General features: G+C 43.7%; 1 protein-coding gene across 2 annotated transcripts in view; it reads right to left on the bottom strand.

Annotated features, from left to right (window-relative positions):
• LOC122928917 (carcinoembryonic antigen-related cell adhesion molecule 1-like) overlaps positions 1–20,989 on the bottom strand; it is a 204,978-nt gene that overhangs the window by 68,771 nt on the left and 115,218 nt on the right. For both annotated transcript variants that reach the window (XR_006387936.1, XM_044282234.1), the window contains exon 4: positions 1,919–2,200. Coding sequence is in view for 1 of the 2 variants with exons in the window: in XM_044282234.1 (XP_044138169.1) it covers positions 1,919–2,200 (282 nt within the window). In the remaining variant the exon portion in view is untranslated. The remainder of the gene's footprint in view (positions 1–1,918; positions 2,201–20,989) is intronic.

The following is a 20,989-nucleotide window of genomic DNA, read 5'->3' as shown; positions in this document are numbered from 1 at the left end:
ATTATGGCAGCACACAGTCCCCAGGACTCCACATTATGGCAGCACACAGTCCCCAGGACTCCACATTATGGCAGCACACAGTCCCCGGGACTCCACATTATGTCAGCACACAGTCCCCAGGACTCCACATTATGGCAGCACACAGTCCCCAGGACTCCACATTACGGCAGCACACAGTCCCCGGGACTCCACATTATGGCAGCACACAGTCCCCAGGACTCCGCATTGTGGCAGCACACAGTCCCCAGGACTCCACATTGTGGCAGCACACAGTCCCCAGGACTCCACATTATGGCAGCACACAGTCCTCAGGACTCCACATTATGGCAGCACACAGTCCCCAGGACTCCACATTATGGCAGCACACAGTCCCCAGGACTCCGCATTATGGCAGCATACTGTCCCCAGGGCTCCACATTATGGCAGCACACAGTCCCCAGGACTCCACATTATGGCAGCACACAGTCCCCGGGACTCCACATTATGGCAGCACACAGTCCCCAGGACTCCACATTATGGCAGCACACAGTCCCCAGGACTCCACATTATGGCAGCACACAGTCCCCAGGACTCCACATTATGGCAGCACACAGTCCCCAGGACTCCACATTATGGCAGCACACAGTCCCCAGGACTCCACATTATGGCAGCACACAGTCCCCGGGACTCCACATTATGGCAGCACACAGTCCTCAGGACTCCACATTATGGCAGCACACAGTCCCCAGGACTCCACATTATGGCAGCACACAGTCCCCAGGACTCCACATTATGGCAGCACACAGTCCCCGGGACTCCACATTATGGCAGCACACAGTCCCCAGGACTCCACATTATGGCAGCACACAGTCCCCAGGACTCCACATTATGGCAGCACACAGTCCCCAGGACTCCACATTATACAGCACACAGTCCCCAGGACTCCGCATTATGGCAGCACACAGTCCCCAGGACTCCACATTATGGCAGCACACAGTCCCCAGGTCTCCACATTATGGCAGCACACAGTCCCGAGGACTTTACATTATGGCAGCACACAGTCCCTAGGACTCCACATTATGGCAGCACACAGTCCCCAGGACTCCACATTGTGGCAGCACACAGTCCCCAGGTCTCCACATTATGGCAGCACACAGTCCCTAGGACTTTACATTATGGCAGCACACAGTCCCTAGGACTCCACATTATGGCAGCACACAGTCCCCAGGACTCCACATTATGGCAGCACACAGTCCCCAGGACTCCACATTATGGCAGCACACAGTCCCCAGGACTCCACATTATGGCAGCACACAGTCCCCAGGTCTCCACATTATGGCAGCACACAGTCCCTAGGACTTTACATTATGGCAGCACACAGTCCCTAGGACTCCACATTATGGAAGCACACAGTCCCCAGGACTCCAGATTATGGCAGCACACAGTCCCTAGGACTCCACATTATGGCAGCACACAGTCCCCAGGTCTCCACATTATGGCAGCACACAGTCCCCAGGACTCCACATTACGGCAGCACACAGAGTCCGGGACTCCACATTATGGCAGCACACAGTCCCCAGGACTCCACATTATGGCAGCACACAGTCCCCGGGACTCCACATTATGGCAGCACACAGATCTGAGTGATACGAGTGGAACTTGCAATAAAGCCTCCATGTTCCTGTGTATAACACCCGAGACATATGATTGGACAGAATGGGCCCCGAGCAGACCACGGCCGCTGTATCGCTGATCTGCACAATGGCTTTAGCGTCGTGTTCACACAGGACATTTTTGCACATCTTTGCACTGTACAGGAGAAGAGCCGCAGGAAGCCTACACTCACTTCCCCTCAGAGGATGAGGTGGTGGGAGGTAAGTCCCTGAGGAGCAGGACATATAAGGACATGTAATGAGGGGTCATGGTCGGGGTTACTCACAGCCGAGGTGGAGGAGGACTTCGGGGCTCGTCAGGTTGTTTATACTGTTCGCGGCTGTACAGGTGAAGGATCCATTATCCTTAGAAGACACCGGGCTGATGGTGAGAACGCTTCTATCTGCACTTAGCACGTAATGTGGCTCCGGAGGCAGGGCCGCCCCGTCCAGGCTCCAGGAGTAGCTGACATTTGTACCGCGGGCCGAACAGCGCAGAGACACCGAGTCTAATCCCGGCCAAACCAGTGCGGATGTATTCACCGTCAGTGATATATCCGATATACGATCTGCAAATACAGAGGAAAGCATTAAAATGTATGGCAGGGTATGGAGGCTGTCTGGCAGTGTATGGAGGCCGTACGGCAGTGTATGGAGGCTGTGCGGCAGTGCATGGAGGCTGTACGGCAATGCATGGAGGCTGTACGGCAATGCATGGAGGCTGTACGGCAATGCATGGAGGACGTACAGCAGTGTATGGAGGCCGTACGACAGTGTATGGAGGCCGTACGGCAGTGTATGGAGGCCGTACGGCAGTGTATGGAGGCAGTACGGCAGTGTATGGAGGCCGTACGGCAGTGTATGGAGGCCGTACGGCAGTGTATGGAGGACGTACGGCAGTGTATGGAGGACGTACGGCAGTGTATGGAGGCTGTACGGCAGTGTATGGAGGCCGTACGGCAGTGTATGGAGGCCGTACGGCAGTGTATGGAGGCTGTACGGCAGTGTATGGAGGCTGTACGGCAGTGTATGGAGGCCTTACGGCGGTGTATGGAGGATGTACGGCAGTGTATGGAGGCCGTACGGCAGTGTATGGATGACGTACGGCAGTGCATGGAGGCTGTACGGCAGTGCATGGAGGACGTATGGCAGTGTATGGAGTACGTTCGGCAGTGTATGGAGGACGTACGGCAGTGTATGGAGTACGTTCGGCAGTGTATGGAGGACGTACGGCAGTGTATGGAGGACGTACGGCAGTGTATGGAGTACGTTCGGCAGTGTATGGAGGACGTACAGCAGTGTATGGAGGACGTATGGCAGTGTATGGAGGCTGTACGGCAGTGTATGGAGGCCGTACGGCAGTGTATGGAGGACGTACGGCAGTGTATGGAGGCTGTACGGCAGTGTATGGAGGCTGTACGGCAGTGTATGGAGGCCTTACGGCAGTGTATGGATGACATACGGCAGTGTATGGAGGCTGTACGGCTGTTAATGGAGGCTGTACGGCAGTGTATAAAGTATGAATTGCAGTGTATGGAGTGTATACGGTATTGTATGGAATGTATATGGCAGTGTATAAAGTCTGTCTGTCAGTGTATGGAGCCTGTTTTTGGCAGTGTATGGAGGCCGTACGGTGGTGTTTGGAGGTTGTACGGAAGTGCATGGCAGCTGCATGGTAGTGTAGGGAGGCTGTACGGCAGTGTATGGAGGCTGTACGGCAGTGTATGGAGGCTGTACGGCAGTGTATAAAGTCTGAATGTCAGTGTATGAAACCTGTATGGCAGTGTATTGAGGCCGTATGGTGGTGTATGGAGGTTGTACGGGAGTGCATTTAATCTGTACAGCAGTTTATATTACCTGTACGGCAGTGTATTAAGTTTGTACGGCAGTGTATGCAGCCCGTATAGAAGTGAATGTAGTGTATATGGCAGTTTACAGAGGCTGTACAGCAGTGTACAGAGCCTCTATGATGGTGTATGGAGTGTATCTAACAGTGTATCCGGCAGTGCATGGAGTGTACAGAGCCAGTATGGCAGTGTATGGACTGTATATGACAGTGTATGGAGGCTCTACGGCAGCATTCAAAGACTATGGCAGAATACTGATCCTGTCGGTAGTGTATGAAGCCTGTATGGAGTGTATATGGCTGCTGTTGATTCCATGTGTATGGAGTCTTAGTACATTAGAGGTGTCCTACATTACGGGCATCTTAGTACATTAGAGGTGTCCTACATTACAGGCTTCTTAGTACATTAGAGGTGTCCTACATTACGGGCATCTTAGTACATTAGAGGTGTCCTACATTACAGGCTTCTTAGTACATTAGAGGTGTCCTACATTACAGACATCTTAGTACATTAGAGGTGTCCTACATTACAGACATCTTAGTACATTAGAGGTGTCCTACATTACAGACATCTTAGTACATTAGAGGTGTCCTACATTACGGGCATCTTAGTACATTAGAGGTGTCCTACATTACAGGCTTCTTAGTACATTAGATGTGTCCTACATTACAGGCTTCTTAGTACATTAGAGGTGTCCTACATTACGGGCGTCTTAGTACATTAGAGGTGTCCTACATTACAGGCGTCTTAGTACATTAGAGTTGTCCTACATTACGGGCGTCTTAGTACATTAGAGGTGTCCTACATTACAGGCTTCTTAGTACATTAGAGGTGTCCTACATTACAGACATCTTAGTACATTAGAGGTGTCCTACATTACAGACATCTTAGTACATTAGAGGTGTCCTACATTACAGACATCTTAGTACATTAGAGGTGTCCTACATTACGGGCATCTTAGTACATTAGAGGTGTCCTACATTACAGGCTTCTTAGTACATTAGATGTGTCCTACATTACAGGCTTCTTAGTACATTAGAGGTGTCCTACATTACAGGCGTCTTAGTACATTAGAGGTGTCCTACATTACAGGCATCTTAGTACATTAGAGGTGTCCTACATTACGGGCGTCTTAGTACATTAGAGGTGTCCTACATTACAGGCTTCTTAGTACATTAGAGGTGTCCTACATTACGGACATCTTAGTACATTAGAGGTGTCCTACATTACAGGCTTCTTAGTACATTGGAGGTGTCCTACATTACAGGCTTCTTAGTACATTAGAGGTGTCCTACATTACGGGTGTCTTAGTACATTAGAGGTGTCCTACATTACAGGCATCTTAGTACATTAGATGTGTCCTACATTACAGGCTTCTTAGTACATTAGATGTGTCCTACATTACAGGCTTCTTAGTACATTAGAGGTGTCCTACATTACGGGCGTCTTAGTACATTAGAGGTGTCCTACATTACAGGCGTCTTAGTACATTAGAGGTGTCCTACATTACAGGCATCTTAGTACATTAGAGGTGTCCTACATTACGGGCGTCTTAGTACATTAGAGGTGTCCTACATTACAGGCTTCTTAGTACATTAGAGGTGTCCTACATTACGGACATCTTAGTACATTAGAGGTGTCCTACATTACAGGCTTCTTAGTACATTGGAGGTGTCCTACATTACAGGCTTCTTAGTACATTAGAGGTGTCCTACATTACTGCCGTCTTAGTACATTAGAGGTGTCCTACATTACGGACATCTTAGTACATTAGAGGTGTCCTACATTACGGGTGTCTTAGTACATTAGAGGTGTCCTTCATTACGGGCATCTTAGTACATTAGAGGTGTCCTACATTACGGGCATCTTAGTACATTAGAGGTGTCCTACATTACGGGCATCTTAGTACATTAGAGGTGTCCTACATTACAGGCTTCTTAGTACATTAGAGGTGTCCTACATTACAGGCTTCTTAGTACATTAGAGGTGTCCTTCATTACGGGCATCTTAGTACATTAGAGGTGTCCTACATTACGGGCATCTTAGTACATTAGAGGTGTCCTACATTACAGGCTTCTTAGTACATTAGAGGTGTCCTACATTACAGGCTTCTTAGTACATTAGAGGTGTCCTACATTACAGGCTTCTTAGTACATTAGAGGTGTCCTACATTACGGGCGTCTTAGTACATTAGAGGTGTCCTACATTACGGGCATCTTAGTACATTAGAGGTGTCCTACATTACAGGCTTCTTAGTAGATTAGAGGTGTCCTACATTACAGGCTTCTTAGTACATTAGAGGTGTCCTACATTACAGGCTTCTTAGTACATTAGAGGTGTCCTACATTACAGGCGTCTTAGTACATTAGAGGTGTCCTACATTACAGGCTTCTTAGTACATTAGAGGTGTCCTACATTACAGGTGTCTTAGTACATTAGAGGTGTCCTACATTACGGGCTTCTTAGTACATTAGAGGTGTCCTACATTACAGGCTTCTTAGTACATTAGAGGTGTCCTACATTACAGGCTTCTTAGTACATTAGAGGTGTCCTACATTACAGGCTTCTTAGTACATTAGAGGTGTCCTACATTACAGGCTTCTTAGTACATTAGAGGTGTCCTACATTACAGGCTTCTTAGTACATTAGAGGTGTCCTACATTACAGGCTTCTTAGTACATTAGAGGTGTCCTACATTACAGGCTTCTTAGTACATTAGAGGTGTCCTATATTACAGGCGTCTTAGTACATTAGAGGTGTCCTACATTACAGGCATCTTAGTACATTAGAGGTGTCCTACATTACGGGCATCTTAGTACATTAGAGGTGTCCTATATTACGGGTGTCTTAGTACATTAGAGGTGTCCTACATTACAGGCTTCATAGTACATTAGAGGTGTCCTACATTACAGGCTTCTTAGTACATTAGAGGTGTCCTACATTACAGGCATCTTAGTACATTAGAGGTGTCCTATATTATGGGTGTCTTAGTACATTAGAGGTGTCCTACATTACAGGCTTCTTAGTACATTAGAGGTGTCCTACATTACGGGTGTCTTAGTACATTAGAGGTGTCCTACATTACAGGCATCTTAGTACATTAGAGGTGTCCTATATTACGGGTGTCTTAGTACATTAGAGGTGTCCTACATTACAGGCGTCTTAGTACATTAGAGGTGTCCTACATTACGGGTGTCTTAGTACATTAGAGGTGTCCTACATTACGGACATTAGTACATTAGAGGTGTCCTACATTACGGGCGTCTTAGTACATTAGAGGTGTCCTACATTACGGGCGTCTTAGTACATTAGAGGTGTCCTACATTACAGGCATCTTAGTAAATTAGAGGTGTCCTACATTACGGGTGTCTTAGTACATTAGAGGTGTCCTACATTACAGGCATCTTAGTACATTAGAGGTGTCCTACATTACGGGCGTCTTAGTACATTAGAGGTGTCCTACATTACAGGCTTCTTAGTACATTAGAGGTGTCCTACATTACGGACATCTTAGTACATTAGAGGTGTCCTACATTACAGGCTTCTTAGTACATTGGAGGTGTCCTACATTACAGGCTTCTTAGTACATTAGAGGTGTCCTACATTACTGCCGTCTTAGTACATTAGAGGTGTCCTACATTACGGACATCTTAGTACATTAGAAGTGTCCTACATTACGGGTGTCTTAGTACATTAGAGGTGTCCTTCATTACGGGCATCTTAGTACATTAGAGGTGTCCTACATTACGGGCATCTTAGTACATTAGAGGTGTCCTACATTACGGGCATCTTAGTACATTAGAGGTGTCCTACATTACAGGCTTCTTAGTACATTAGAGGTGTCCTACATTACAGGCTTCTTAGTACATTAGAGGTGTCCTTCATTACGGGCATCTTAGTACATTAGAGGTGTCCTACATTACGGGCATCTTAGTACATTAGAGGTGTCCTACATTACAGGCTTCTTAGTACATTAGAGGTGTCCTACATTACAGGCTTCTTAGTACATTAGAGGTGTCCTACATTACAGGCTTCTTAGTACATTAGAGGTGTCCTACATTACGGGCGTCTTAGTACATTAGAGGTGTCCTACATTACGGGCATCTTAGTACATTAGAGGTGTCCTACATTACAGGCTTCTTAGTAGATTAGAGGTGTCCTACATTACAGGCTTCTTAGTACATTAGAGGTGTCCTACATTACAGGCTTCTTAGTACATTAGAGGTGTCCTACATTACAGGCGTCTTAGTACATTAGAGGTGTCCTACATTACAGGCTTCTTAGTACATTAGAGGTGTCCTACATTACAGGTGTCTTAGTACATTAGAGGTGTCCTACATTACGGGCTTCTTAGTACATTAGAGGTGTCCTACATTACAGGCTTCTTAGTACATTAGAGGTGTCCTACATTACAGGCGTCTTAGTACATTAGAGGTGTCCTACATTACAGGCTTCTTAGTACATTAGAGGTGTCCTACATTACAGGCTTCTTAGTACATTAGAGGTGTCCTACATTACAGGCTTCTTAGTACATTAGAGGTGTCCTACATTACAGGCTTCTTAGTACATTAGAGGTGTCCTACATTACAGGCTTCTTAGTACATTAGTGGTGTCCTATATTACAGGCGTCTTAGTACATTAGAGGTGTCCTACATTACAGGCATCTTAGTACATTAGAGGTGTCCTACATTACGGGCATCTTAGTACATTAGAGGTGTCCTATATTACGGGTGTCTTAGTACATTAGAGGTGTCCTACATTACAGGCTTCATAGTACATTAGAGGTGTCCTACATTACAGGCTTCTTAGTACATTAGAGGTGTCCTACATTACAGGCATCTTAGTACATTAGAGGTGTCCTATATTACGGGTGTCTTAGTACATTAGAGGTGTCCTACATTACAGGCTTCTTAGTACATTAGAGGTGTCCTACATTACGGGTGTCTTAGTACATTAGAGGTGTCCTACATTACAGGCATCTTAGTACATTAGAGGTGTCCTATATTACGGGTGTCTTAGTACATTAGAGGTGTCCTACATTACAGGCGTCTTAGTACATTAGAGGTGTCCTACATTACGGGTGTCTTAGTACATTAGAGGTGTCCTACATTACGGACATTAGTACATTAGAGGTGTCCTACATTACGGGCGTCTTAGTACATTAGAGGTATCCTACATTACGGGCGTCTTAGTACATTAGAGGTGTCCTACATTACAGGCATCTTAGTACATTAGAGGTGTCCTACATTACGGGTGTCTTAGTACATTAGAGGTGTCCTACATTACAGGCTTCTTAGTACATTAGAGGTGTCCTACATTACAGGCTTCTTAGTACATTAGAGGTGACCTACATTACGGGTGTCTTAGTACATTAGAGGTGTCCAACATTACAGGCATCTTAGTACATTAGAGGTGTCCTATATTACGGGTGTCTTAGTACATTAGAGGTGTCCTAAATTACAGGCTTCTTAGTATATTAGAGGTGTCCTACATTACTGCCGTCTTAGTACATTAGAGGTGTCCTACATTACAGGCTTCTTAGTACATTAGAGGTGTCCTACATTACAGGCTTCTTAGTATATTAGAGGTGTCCTACATTACTGCCGTCTTAGTACATTAGAGGTGTCCTACATTACAGGCTTCTTAGTACATTAGAGGTGTCCTACATTACAGGCTTCTTAGTACATTAGAGGTGTCCTACATTACGGACATTAGTACATTAGAGGTGTCCTACATTACGGGCGTCTTAGTACATTAGAGGTGTCCTACTTTACGGACATCTTAGTACATTAGAGGTGTCCTACATTACAGGCTTCTTAGTATATTAGAGGTGTCCTACATTACGGACATCTTAGTACATTAGAGGTGTCCTACATTACAGGCTTCTTAGTACATTAGAGGTGTCCTACATTACGGACATCTTAGTACATTAGAGGTGTCCTACATTACGGGCGTCTTAGTACATTAGAGGTGTCCTACATTACAGGCGTCTTAGTACATTAGACGTGTCCTACATTACGGGTGTCTTAGTACATTAGAGGTGTCCTACATTACAGGCATCTTAGTACATTAGAGGTGTCCTACATTACAGGCTTCTTAGTATATTAGAGGTGTCCTACATTACAGGCGTCTTAGTACATTAGACGTGTCCTACATTACGGGCGTCTTAGTACATTAGAGGTGTCCTACATTACGGCCGTCTTAGTAGATTAGAGGTGTCCTACATTACGGGTGTCTTAGTACAATAGAGGTGTCCTAAATTACAGGCATCTTAGTACATTAGAGTTGTCCTACATTACGGGCATCTTAGTACATTAGAGGTGTCCTACATTACAGGCATCTTAGTACATTAGAGGTGTCCTACATTACGGGCATCTTAGTACATTAGAGGTGTCCTACATTACGGGCATCTTAGTACATTAGAGGTGTCCCACATTACAGGCATCTTAGTACATTAGAGGTGTCCCACATTACAGGCATCTTAGTACATTAGAGGTGTCCTACATTACGGGCGTCTTAGTACATTAGAGTTGTCCTACATTACAGGCATCTTAGTACATTAGAGGTGTCCTACATTACGGGCTTCTTAGTACATTAGAGGTGTCCTACATTACAGGCATCTTAGTACATTAGAGGTGTCCTATATTACAGGCATCTCAGTACATTAGAGGTGTCCTACATTACAGGCATCTTAGTACATTAGAGTTGTCCTACATTACGGGCATCTTAGTACATTAGAGGTGTCCTACATTACGGGCATCTTAGTACATTAGAGGTGTCCTACATTACAGGCATCTTAGTACATTAGAGGTGTCCTACATTACGGGCATCTTAGTACATTAGAGGTGTCCCACATTACAGGCATCTTAGTACATTAGAGGTGTCCCACATTACAGGCATCTTAGTACATTAGAGGTGTCCTACATTACGGGCGTCTTAGTACATTAGAGGTGTCCTACATTACAGGCATCTTAGTACATTAGAGGTGTCCTACATTACGGGCTTCTTAGTACATTAGAGGTGTCCTACATTACAGGCATCTTAGTACATTAGAGGTGTCCTATATTACAGGCATCTCAGTACATTAGAGGTGTCCTACATTACAGGCATCTTAGTACATTAGAGGTGTCCCACATTACAGGCATCTTAGTACATTAGAGGTGTCCTACATTACGGGCGTCTTAGTACATTAGAGGTGTCCTACATTACAGGCATCTTAGTACATTAGAGGTGTCCTACATTATGGGCATCTTAGTACATTAGAGGTGTCCTACATTACGGGCGTCTTAGTACATTAGAGGTGTCCTACATTACAGGCATCTTAGTACATTAGAGGTGTCCTACATTACAGGCATCTTAGTACATTAGAGGTGTCCTACATTACGGGCATCTTAGTACATTAGAGGTGTCCTACATTACGGACATCTTAGTACATTAGAGGTGTCCTACATTACAGGCTTCTTAGTACATTAGAGGTGTCCTACATTACGGACATCTTAGTACATTAGAGGTGTCCTACATTACAGGCTTCTTAGTACATTAGAGGTGTCCTACATTACAGGCATCTTAGTACATTAGAGGTGTCCTACATTACAGGCTTCTTAGTACATTAGAGGTGTCCTACATTACAGGCTTCTTAGTACATTAGAGGTGTCCTACATTACAGGCATCTTAGTACATTAGAGGTGTCCTACATTACGGGCATCTTAGTACATTAGAGGTGTCCTACATTACGGGCGTCTTAGTACATTAGAGGTGTCCTACATTACAGGCATCTTAGTACATCAGAGGTGTCCTTCATTTTGGGTGTCTTAGTACATTAGAGGAGTCCTACATTACGGGCATCTTAGTACATCAGAGGTGTCCTACATTACAGGCGTCTTAGTACATTAGAGGTGTCCTACATTACAGGCGTCTTAGTACATTAGAGGTGTCCTATATCACGGGCGTCTTAGTACATTAGAGGTGTCCTACATTACGGGTGTCTTAGTACATTAGAGGTGTCCTACATTACAGGCTTCTTAGTACATTAGAGGTGTCCTACATTACAGGAATTTAGTATATTAGAGGTGTCCTATATTACGGGCATCTTAGTACATTAGAGGTGTCCTACATTACAGGCGTCTTAGTATATTAGAGGTGTCCTATATTACGGGCATCTTAGTATATTAGAGGTGTCCTACATATGGGCATCTTAGTACATTAGAGGTGTCCTACATTACAGGCATCTTAGTACATTAGAGGTGTCCCACATTACAGGCATCTTAGTACATTAGAGGTGTCCTACATATGGGCATCTTAGTACATTAGAGGTGTCCTACATTACAGGCATCTTAGTACATTAGAGGTGTCCCACATTACAGGCATCTTAGTACATTAGAGGTGTCCTACATTACGGGCGTCTTAGTACATTAGAGGTGTCCTACATTACAGGCATCTTAGTACATTAGAGGTGTCCTACATTACGGGCGTCTTAGTACATTAGAGGTTTCCTACATTCCAGGCATCTTAGTACATTAGAGGTGTCCTACATTACAGGCTTCTTAGTACATTAGAGGTGTCCTATATTACAGGCTTCTTAGTACATTAGATGTGTCCTACATTACAGGCATCTTAGTACATTAGAGGTGTCCTACATTACAGGCATCTTAGTACATTAGAGGTGTCCTACATTACAGGCTTCTTAGTACATTAGAGGTGTCCTACATATGGGCATCTTAGTACATTAGAGGTGTCCTACATTACAGGCATCTTAGTACATTAGAGGTGTCCCACATTACAGGCATCTTAGTACATTAGAGGTGTCCTACATTACGGGCGTCTTAGTACATTAGAGGTGTCCTACATTACAGGCATCTTAGTACATTAGAGGTGTCCTACATTACGGGCGTCTTAGTACATTAGAGGTGTCCTACATTACAGGCTTCTTAGTACATTAGAGGTGTCCTATATTACAGGCGTCTTAGTACATTAGAGGTGTCCTACATTACAGGCATCTTAGTACATTGGAGGTGTCCTACATTACAGGCATCTTAGTACATTAGAGGTGTCCTTCATTACGGGCGTCTTAGTACATTAGAGGTGTCCTACATTACAGGCATCTTAGTACATTAGAGGTGTCCTACATTACAGGCGTCTTAGTAGATTAGAGGTTGTAATGGACCGTTTCAGCGGACAAGGGGTTAAAATCCGTTTAGGCGATATGCCCCTTTCCGAGAGACAGGCACTGCTACTGCAGAACACCAACCTCCCGAACTGGATACAAAATAGCACTCCAAACTGGAACCTCGCAAATAGCTGTCAGCAGGCGAACATGAAAAGCGTATCAGTCGGCTTACACTCCTGGCAATCAGTCTCCAACAGCATACAGGGAATCCCCCCAATAACGAGACAAGGCTCCGTGTTGAGGGTCAAGCAGTGCTCTGATGTGCTGGCACACCCAGCCTGGTTTTTATTACAGTTTGTTGCAGATACAACATATCCCCACAATGCATCATGGTTTCCTCCCCTTTGTCCCGGAGACGACCGAAGACAATCCAATTATCTCTCAGGACAAAGGGGAGATCGCCAATACACATGTGGAGACAACAGCACAGACATCACCATTTAAACACACAATGTCACACCCCCACAGCAAACACAGACGTTTAACATATCCCCAGATAGCTCAAGTCTGAGTGCATATCATTAGGTGAATGGCACTCAGAATACACGAATACAATAATATTAGCTATCTGGGTGCCCTCACATAACATACAATTTTATAAAACATATCACAGGAACCCCAAAACATGCAATAACCCCATAACCATATATCCTCGGAACCGGGGGATCTGGGTGAACCACATGTCCAAAATTCACCCACATCCGTTCAGCAGTTTGGAAGATACAGTTACACTGAAAATATACAAGTTATACCTAAAATAGTCACTAATAAATGTGTCCCCTGTTTGGTAGTTTCAAACTACTGAATGATGTCTCTGTGCACCAAATACAGGCAAGATAGCACCGTGTGGAAAAGTCAGAACAGTGTCTGTGAGCTACAATGGCCGCTATCTATTGTTCTCACCATGTGCTCCATCCAAGCAAGTAAGGCAGAGGATGCAATCCAGGGACAGAGGGCTCCGTCCCAAGTGCCTTAAGACCCAATAACTTAAGGGACCATAATCCCAGGGCAGGAGGCTGGTAAACAGCTCCCTCCAAAACACCGTGGCGAGGTTGGTTTCGCCACAGAGGTGTCCTTCATTACGGGTGTCTTAGTACATTAGAGGTGTCCTACATTACAGGCATATTAGTACATTAGAGTTGTCCTACATTACAGGCTTCTTAGTACATTAGAGTTGTCCTACATTACAGGCTTCTTAGTACATTGGAGGTGTCCTACATTACGGACATCTTAGTACATTAGAGGTGTCTTACATTACAGGCATCTTAGTACATTAGAGGTGTCCTACATTACAGGCGTCTTAGTACATTAGAGGTGTCCTACATTACGAGCGTCTTAGTACATTAGAGGTGTCCTACATTACGGACATCTTAGTACATTAGAGGTGTCCCACATTACAGACATCTTAGTACATTAGAGGTGTCCTACATTACAGGCGTCTTAGTACATTAGAGGTGTCCTACATTACAGGCATCTTAGTACATTAGAGGTGTCCTACATTACAGGCGTCTTAGTACATTAGAGGTGTCCTACATTACAGGCATCTTAGTACATTAGAGGTGTCCTACATTACAGGCGTCTTAGTACATTAGAGGTGTCCTACATTACAGGCATCTTAGTACATTAGAGGTGTCCTACATTACAGGCATCTCAGTATATTAGAGGTGTCCTACATTACAGGCATCTTAGTATATTAGAGGTGTCCTACATTACGGGCGTCTTAGTACATTAGAGGTGTCCTACATTACGGGCTTCTTAGTACATTAGAGGTGTCCTACATTACAGGCATCTTAGTACATTAGAGGTGTCCTACATTATGGACATCTTAGTACATTAGAGGTGTCCTACATTATGGGCATCTTAGTACATTAGAGGTGTCCTACATTACAGATATCTTAGTACATTAGAGGTGTCCTACATTACGGGCTTCTTAGTACATTAGAGGTGTCCTACATTACAGGCATCTTAGTATATTAGAGGTGTCCTTCATTACGGGTGTCTTAGTACATTAGAGGTGTCCTACATTACAGGCTTCTTAGTACATTAGAGGTGTCCTACATTACAGGCATCTTAGTACATTAGAGGTGTCCTACATTACAGGCTTCTTAGTACATTAGAGGTGTCCTACATTACGGGCATCTTAGTACATTAGTGGTGTCCTTCATTATGGACATCTTAGTACATTAGAGGTGTCCTACATTACGGGTGTCTTAGTACATTAGAGGTGTCCTACATTACAGGCATCTTAGTACATTAGAGGTGTCCTACATTACGGGTGTCTTAGTACATTAGAGGTGTCCTACATTACGGGTGTCTTAGTACATTAGAGGTGTCCTACATTACGGGCATCTTAGTACATTAGAGGTGTCCTACATTACGGGTGTCTTAGTACATTAGAGGTGTCCTACATTACGGGTGTCTTAGTACATTAGAGGTGTCCTACATTACAGGCATCTTAGTACATTAGAGGTGTCCTACATTACAGACATCTTAGTACATTAGAGGTGTCCTACATTACAGGCTTCTTAGTACATTAGAGGTGTCCTACATTACAGACATCTTAGTACATTAGAGGTGTCCTACATTACGGGCGTCTTAGTACATTAGAGGTGTCCTACATTACAGGCATCTTAGTATATTAGAGGTGTCCTTCATTTTGGGTGTCTTAGTACATTAGAGGTGTCCTTCATTTTGGGTGTCTTAGTATATTAGAGGAGTCCTACATTACGGGCATCTTAGTACATCAGAGGTGTCCTACATTACAGGCGTCTTAGTACATTAGAGGTGTCCTATATCACGGGCGTCTTAGTACATTAGAGGTGTCCTACATTACGGGCGTCTTAGTACATTAGAGGTGTCCTACATTACGGGCATCTTAGTACATTAGTGGTGTCCTACATTATGGACATCTTAGTACATTAGAGGTGTCCTTCATTACGGGCATCTTAGTACATTAGAGGTGTCTTACATTACAGGCGTCTTAGTACATTAGAGGTGTCCTTCATTACGGGCATCTTAGTACATTAGAGGTGTCTTACATTACGGGCATCTTAGTACATTAGAGGTGTCCTACATTACGGGCATCTTAGTACATTAGAGGTGTCCTACATTACAGGCGTCTTAGTACATTAGAGGTGTCCTACATTACGGGCATCTTAGTACATTAGAGGTGTCCTACATTACGGGCATCTTAGTACATTAGAGGTGTCCTACATTACGGGCATCTTAGTACATTAGAGGTGTCCTACATTACAGGCTTCTTAGTACATTAGAGGTGTCCTACATTACGGGCATCTTAGTACATTAGAGGTGTCCTACATTACAGGCATCTTAGTACATTAGAGGTGTCCTACATTACAGGCTTCTTAGTATATTAGAGGTGTCCTTCATTACGGGCATCTTAGTACATTAGAGGTGTCCTACATTACGGGCATCTTAGTACATTAGAGGTGTCTTACATTACGGGCATCTTAGTACATTAGAGGTGTCCTACATTACGGGCATCTTAGTACATTAGAGGTGTCTTACATTACGGGCATCTTAGTACATTAGAGGTGTCCTACATTACGGGCATCTTAGTACATTAGAGGTGTCCTACATTATGGGCATCTTAGTACATTAGAGGTGTCCTACATTACGGGCATCTTAGTACATTAGAGGTGTCCTACATTACAGGCATCTTAGTACATTAGAGGTGTCCTACATTACGGGCATCTTAGTACATTAGAGGTGTCCTTCATTACAGGCGTCTTAGTACATTAGAGGTGTCCTACATTACAGGCTTCTTAGTATATTAGAGGTGTCCTTCATTACGGGTGTCTTAGTACATTAGAGGTGTCCTACATTACAGGCTTCTTAGTACATTAGAGGTGTCCTACATTACGGGTGTCTTAGTACATTAGAGGTGTCCTACATTACAGGCGTCTTAGTACATTAGAGGTGTCCTACATTACAGGCTTCTTAGTATATTAGAGGTGTCCTACATTACAGGCATCTTAGTACATTAGAGGTGTCCTACATTACAGGCTTCTTAGTACATTAGAGGTGTCCTACATTACGGGTGTCTTAGTACATTAGAGGTGTCCTACATTACAGGCATCTTAGTACATTAGAGGTGTCCTACATTACGGGCATCTTAGTACATTAGAGGTGTCCTACATTACAGGCATCTTAGTACATTAGAGGTGTCCTACATTACGGGAATCTTAGTACATTAGAGGTGTCCTACATTACAGGCATCTTAGTACATTAGAGGTGTCCCACATTACGGGCATCTTAGTACATTAGAGGTGTCCCACATTACGCGCATCTTAGTACATTAGAGGTGTCCTACATTACGGGCATCTTAGTACATTAGAGGTGTCCCACATTACTGGCATCTTAGTACATTAGAGGTGTCCTTCATTACAAGCATCTTAGTACATTAGAGGTGTCCTTCATTACGGGCATCTTAGTACATTAGAGGTGTCCTACATTACGGGCATCTTAGTACATTAGAGGTGTCCTACATTACAGGCATCTTAGTATATTAGAGGTTTCCTTCATTACGGGTGTCTTAGTACATTAGAGGTGTCCTACATTACAGGCTTCTTAGTACATTAGAGGTGTCCTACATTACAGGCATCTTAGTACATTAGAGGTGTCCTACATTACGGGCATCTTAGTACATTAGAGGTGTCCTACATTATGGACATCTTAGTACATTAGAGGTGTCCTACATTACAGGCGTCTTAGTACATTAGAGGTGTCCTACATTATGGACATCTTAGTACATTAGAGGTGTCCTACATTACAGGCGTCTTAGTACATTAGAGGTGTCCTTCATTACAGGCATCTTAGTACATTAGAGGTGTCCTACATTACGGGCATCTTAGTACATTAGAGGTGTCCTACATTACAGGCATCTTAGTACATTAGACGTGTCCTACATTACAGGCATCTTAGTACATTAGAGGTGTCCTACATTACGGGCATCTTAGTACATTAGAGGTGTCCTACATTACAGGCTTCTTAGTACATTAGAGGTGTCCTACATTACGGGCGTCTTAGTATATTAGAGGTGTCCTTCATTACGGGCATCTTAGTACATTAGAGGTGTCCTACATTACGGGCATCTTAGTACATTAGAGGTGTCTTACATTACGGGCATCTTAGTACATTAGAGGTGTCCTACATTACGGGCATCTTAGTACATTAGAGGTGTCCTACATTACGGGCATCTTAGTACATTAGAGGTGTCCTACATTACGGGCATCTTAGTACATTAGAGGTGTCCTACATTACAGGCATCTTAGTACATTAGAGGTGTCTTACATTACAGGCATCTTAGTACATTAGAGGTGTCCTACATTACAGGCTTCTTAGTATATTAGAGGTGTCCTTCATTACAGGCATCTTAGTACATTAGAGGTGTCCTACATTACGGGCATCTTAGTACATTAGAGGTGTCTTACATTACGGGCATCTTAGTACATTAGAGGTGTCCTACATTACGGGCATCTTAGTACATTAGAGGTGTCCTACATTACGGGCATCTTAGTACATTAGAGGTGTCCTACATTACGGGCATCTTAGTACATTAGAGGTGTCCTACATTACAGGCATCTTAGTACATTAGAGGTGTCCTACATTACGGGCATCTTAGTACATTAGAGGTGTCCTTCATTACAGGCGTCTTAGTACATTAGAGGTGTCCTACATTACAGGCTTCTTAGTATATTAGAGGTGTCCTTCATTACGGGTGTCTTAGTACATTAGAGGTGTCCTACATTACAGGCTTCTTAGTACATTAGAGGTGTCCAACATTACGGGTGTCTTAGTACATTAGAGGTGTCCTACATTACAGGCGTCTTAGTACATTAGAGGTGTCCTACATTACAGGCTTCTTAGTATATTAGAGGTGTCCTACATTACAGGCATCTTAGTACATTAGAGGTGTCCTACATTACAGGCTTCTTAGTACATTAGAGGTGTCCTACATTACGGGTGTCTTAGTACATTAGAGGTGTCCTACATTACAGGCATCTTAGTACATTAGAGGTTTCCTACATTACGGGCATCTTAGTACATTAGAGGTGTCCTACATTACAGGCATCTTAGTACATTAGACGTGTCCTACATTACAGGCATCTTAGTACATTAGAGGTGTCCTACATTACGGGCATCTTAGTACATTAGAGGTGTCCTACATTACAGGCTTCTTAGTACATTAGAGGTGTCCTACATTACGGGCGTCTTAGTATATTAGAGGTGTCCTTCATTACGGGCATCTTAGTACATTAGAGGTGTCCTACATTACGGGCATCTTAGTACATTAGAGGTGTCTTACATTACGGGCATCTTAGTACATTAGAGGTGTCCTACATTACGGGCATCTTAGTACATTAGAGGTGTCCTACATTACGGGCATCTTAGTACATTAGAGGTGTCCTACATTACGGGCATCTTAGTACATTAGAGGTGTCCTACATTACAGGCATCTTAGTACATTAGAGGTGTCTTACATTACAGGCATCTTATTACATTAGAGGTGTCCTACATTACAGGCTTCTTAGTATATTAGAGGTGTCCTTCATTACAGGCATCTTAGTACATTAGAGGTGTCCTACATTACGGGCATCTTAGTACATTAGAGGTGTCTTACATTACGGGCATCTTAGTACATTAGAGGTGTCCTACATTACGGGCATCTTAGTACATTAGAGGTGTCCTACATTACGGGCATCTTAGTACATTAGAGGTGTCCTACATTACGGGCATCTTAGTACATTAGAGGTGTCCTACATTACAGGCATCTTAGTACATTAGAGGTGTCCTACATTACGGGCATCTTAGTACATTAGAGGTGTCCTTCATTACAGGCGTCTTAGTACATTAGAGGTGTCCTACATTACAGGCTTCTTAGTATATTAGAGGTGTCCTTCATTACGGGTGTCTTAGTACATTAGAGGTGTCCTACATTACAGGCTTCTTAGTACATTAGAGGTGTCCAACATTACGGGTGTCTTAGTACATTAGAGGTGTCCTACATTACAGGCGTCTTAGTACATTAGAGGTGTCCTACATTACAGGCTTCTTAGTATATTAGAGGTGTCCTACATTACAGGCATCTTAGTACATTAGAGGTGTCCTACATTACAGGCTTCTTAGTACATTAGAGGTGTCCTACATTACGGGTGTCTTAGTACATTAGAGGTGTCCTACATTACAGGCATCTTAGTACATTAGAGGTGTCCTACATTACGGGCATCTTAGTACATTAGAGGTGTCCTACATTACAGGCATCTTAGTACATTAGAGGTGTCCTACATTACGGGCATCTTAGTACATTAGAGGTGTCCTACATTACAGGCATCTTAGTACATTAGAGGTGTCCCACATTACGGGCATCTTAGTACATTAGAGGTGTCCCACATTACGGGCATCTTAGTACATTAGAGGTGTCCTACATTACGGGCATCTTAGTACATTAGAGGTGTCCCACATTACGGGCATCTTAGTACATTAGAGGTGTCCTTCATTACAAGCATCTTAGTACATTAGAGGTGTCCTTCATTACGGGCATCTTAGTACATTAGAGGTGTCCTACATTACGGGCATCTTAGTACATTAGAGGTGTCCTACATTACAGGCATCTTAGTATATTAGAGGTTTCCTTCATTACGGGTGTCTTAGTACATTAGAGGTGTCCTACATTACAGGCTTCTTAGTACATTAGAGGTGTCCTACATTACAGGCATCTTAGTACATTAGAGGTGTCCTACATTACGGGCATCTTAGTACATTAGAGGTGTCCTACATTATGGACATCTTAGTACATTAGAGGTGTCCTACATTACAGGCGTCTTAGTACATTAGAGGTGTCCTACATTATGGACATCTTAGTACATTAGAGGTGTCCTACATTACAGGCGTCTTAGTACATTAGAGGTGTCCTTCATTACAGGCATCTTAGTACATTAGAGGTGTCCTACATTACGGGCATCTTAGTACATTAGAGGTGTCCTACATTACAGGCATCTTAGTACATTAGACGTGTCCTACATTACAGGCATCTTAGTACATTAGAGGTGTCCTACATTACGGGCGTCTTAGTACATTAGAGGTGTCCTACATTACGGGCGTCTTAGTACATTAGAGGTGTCCTACATTACAGGCTTCTTAGTACATTAGAGTTGTCCTACATTACGGACATCTTAGTACATTAGAGGTGTTCTACATTACGGGCATCTTAGTACATTAGAGGTGTCCTACATTACGGACATCTTAGTACATTAGAGGTGTCCTACATTACGGACATCTTAGTACATTAGAGGTGTCCTACATTACAGGCTTCTTAGTATATT

Source organism: Bufo gargarizans, chromosome 2, assembly GCF_014858855.1.
Source record: "Bufo gargarizans isolate SCDJY-AF-19 chromosome 2, ASM1485885v1, whole genome shotgun sequence".
Classification (NCBI taxonomy): Eukaryota; Metazoa; Chordata; class Amphibia; order Anura; family Bufonidae; genus Bufo; species Bufo gargarizans.
The sequence above is the reverse complement of the archived record's forward strand: the minus strand, read 5'-3'. Positions and strand labels throughout refer to the sequence as shown.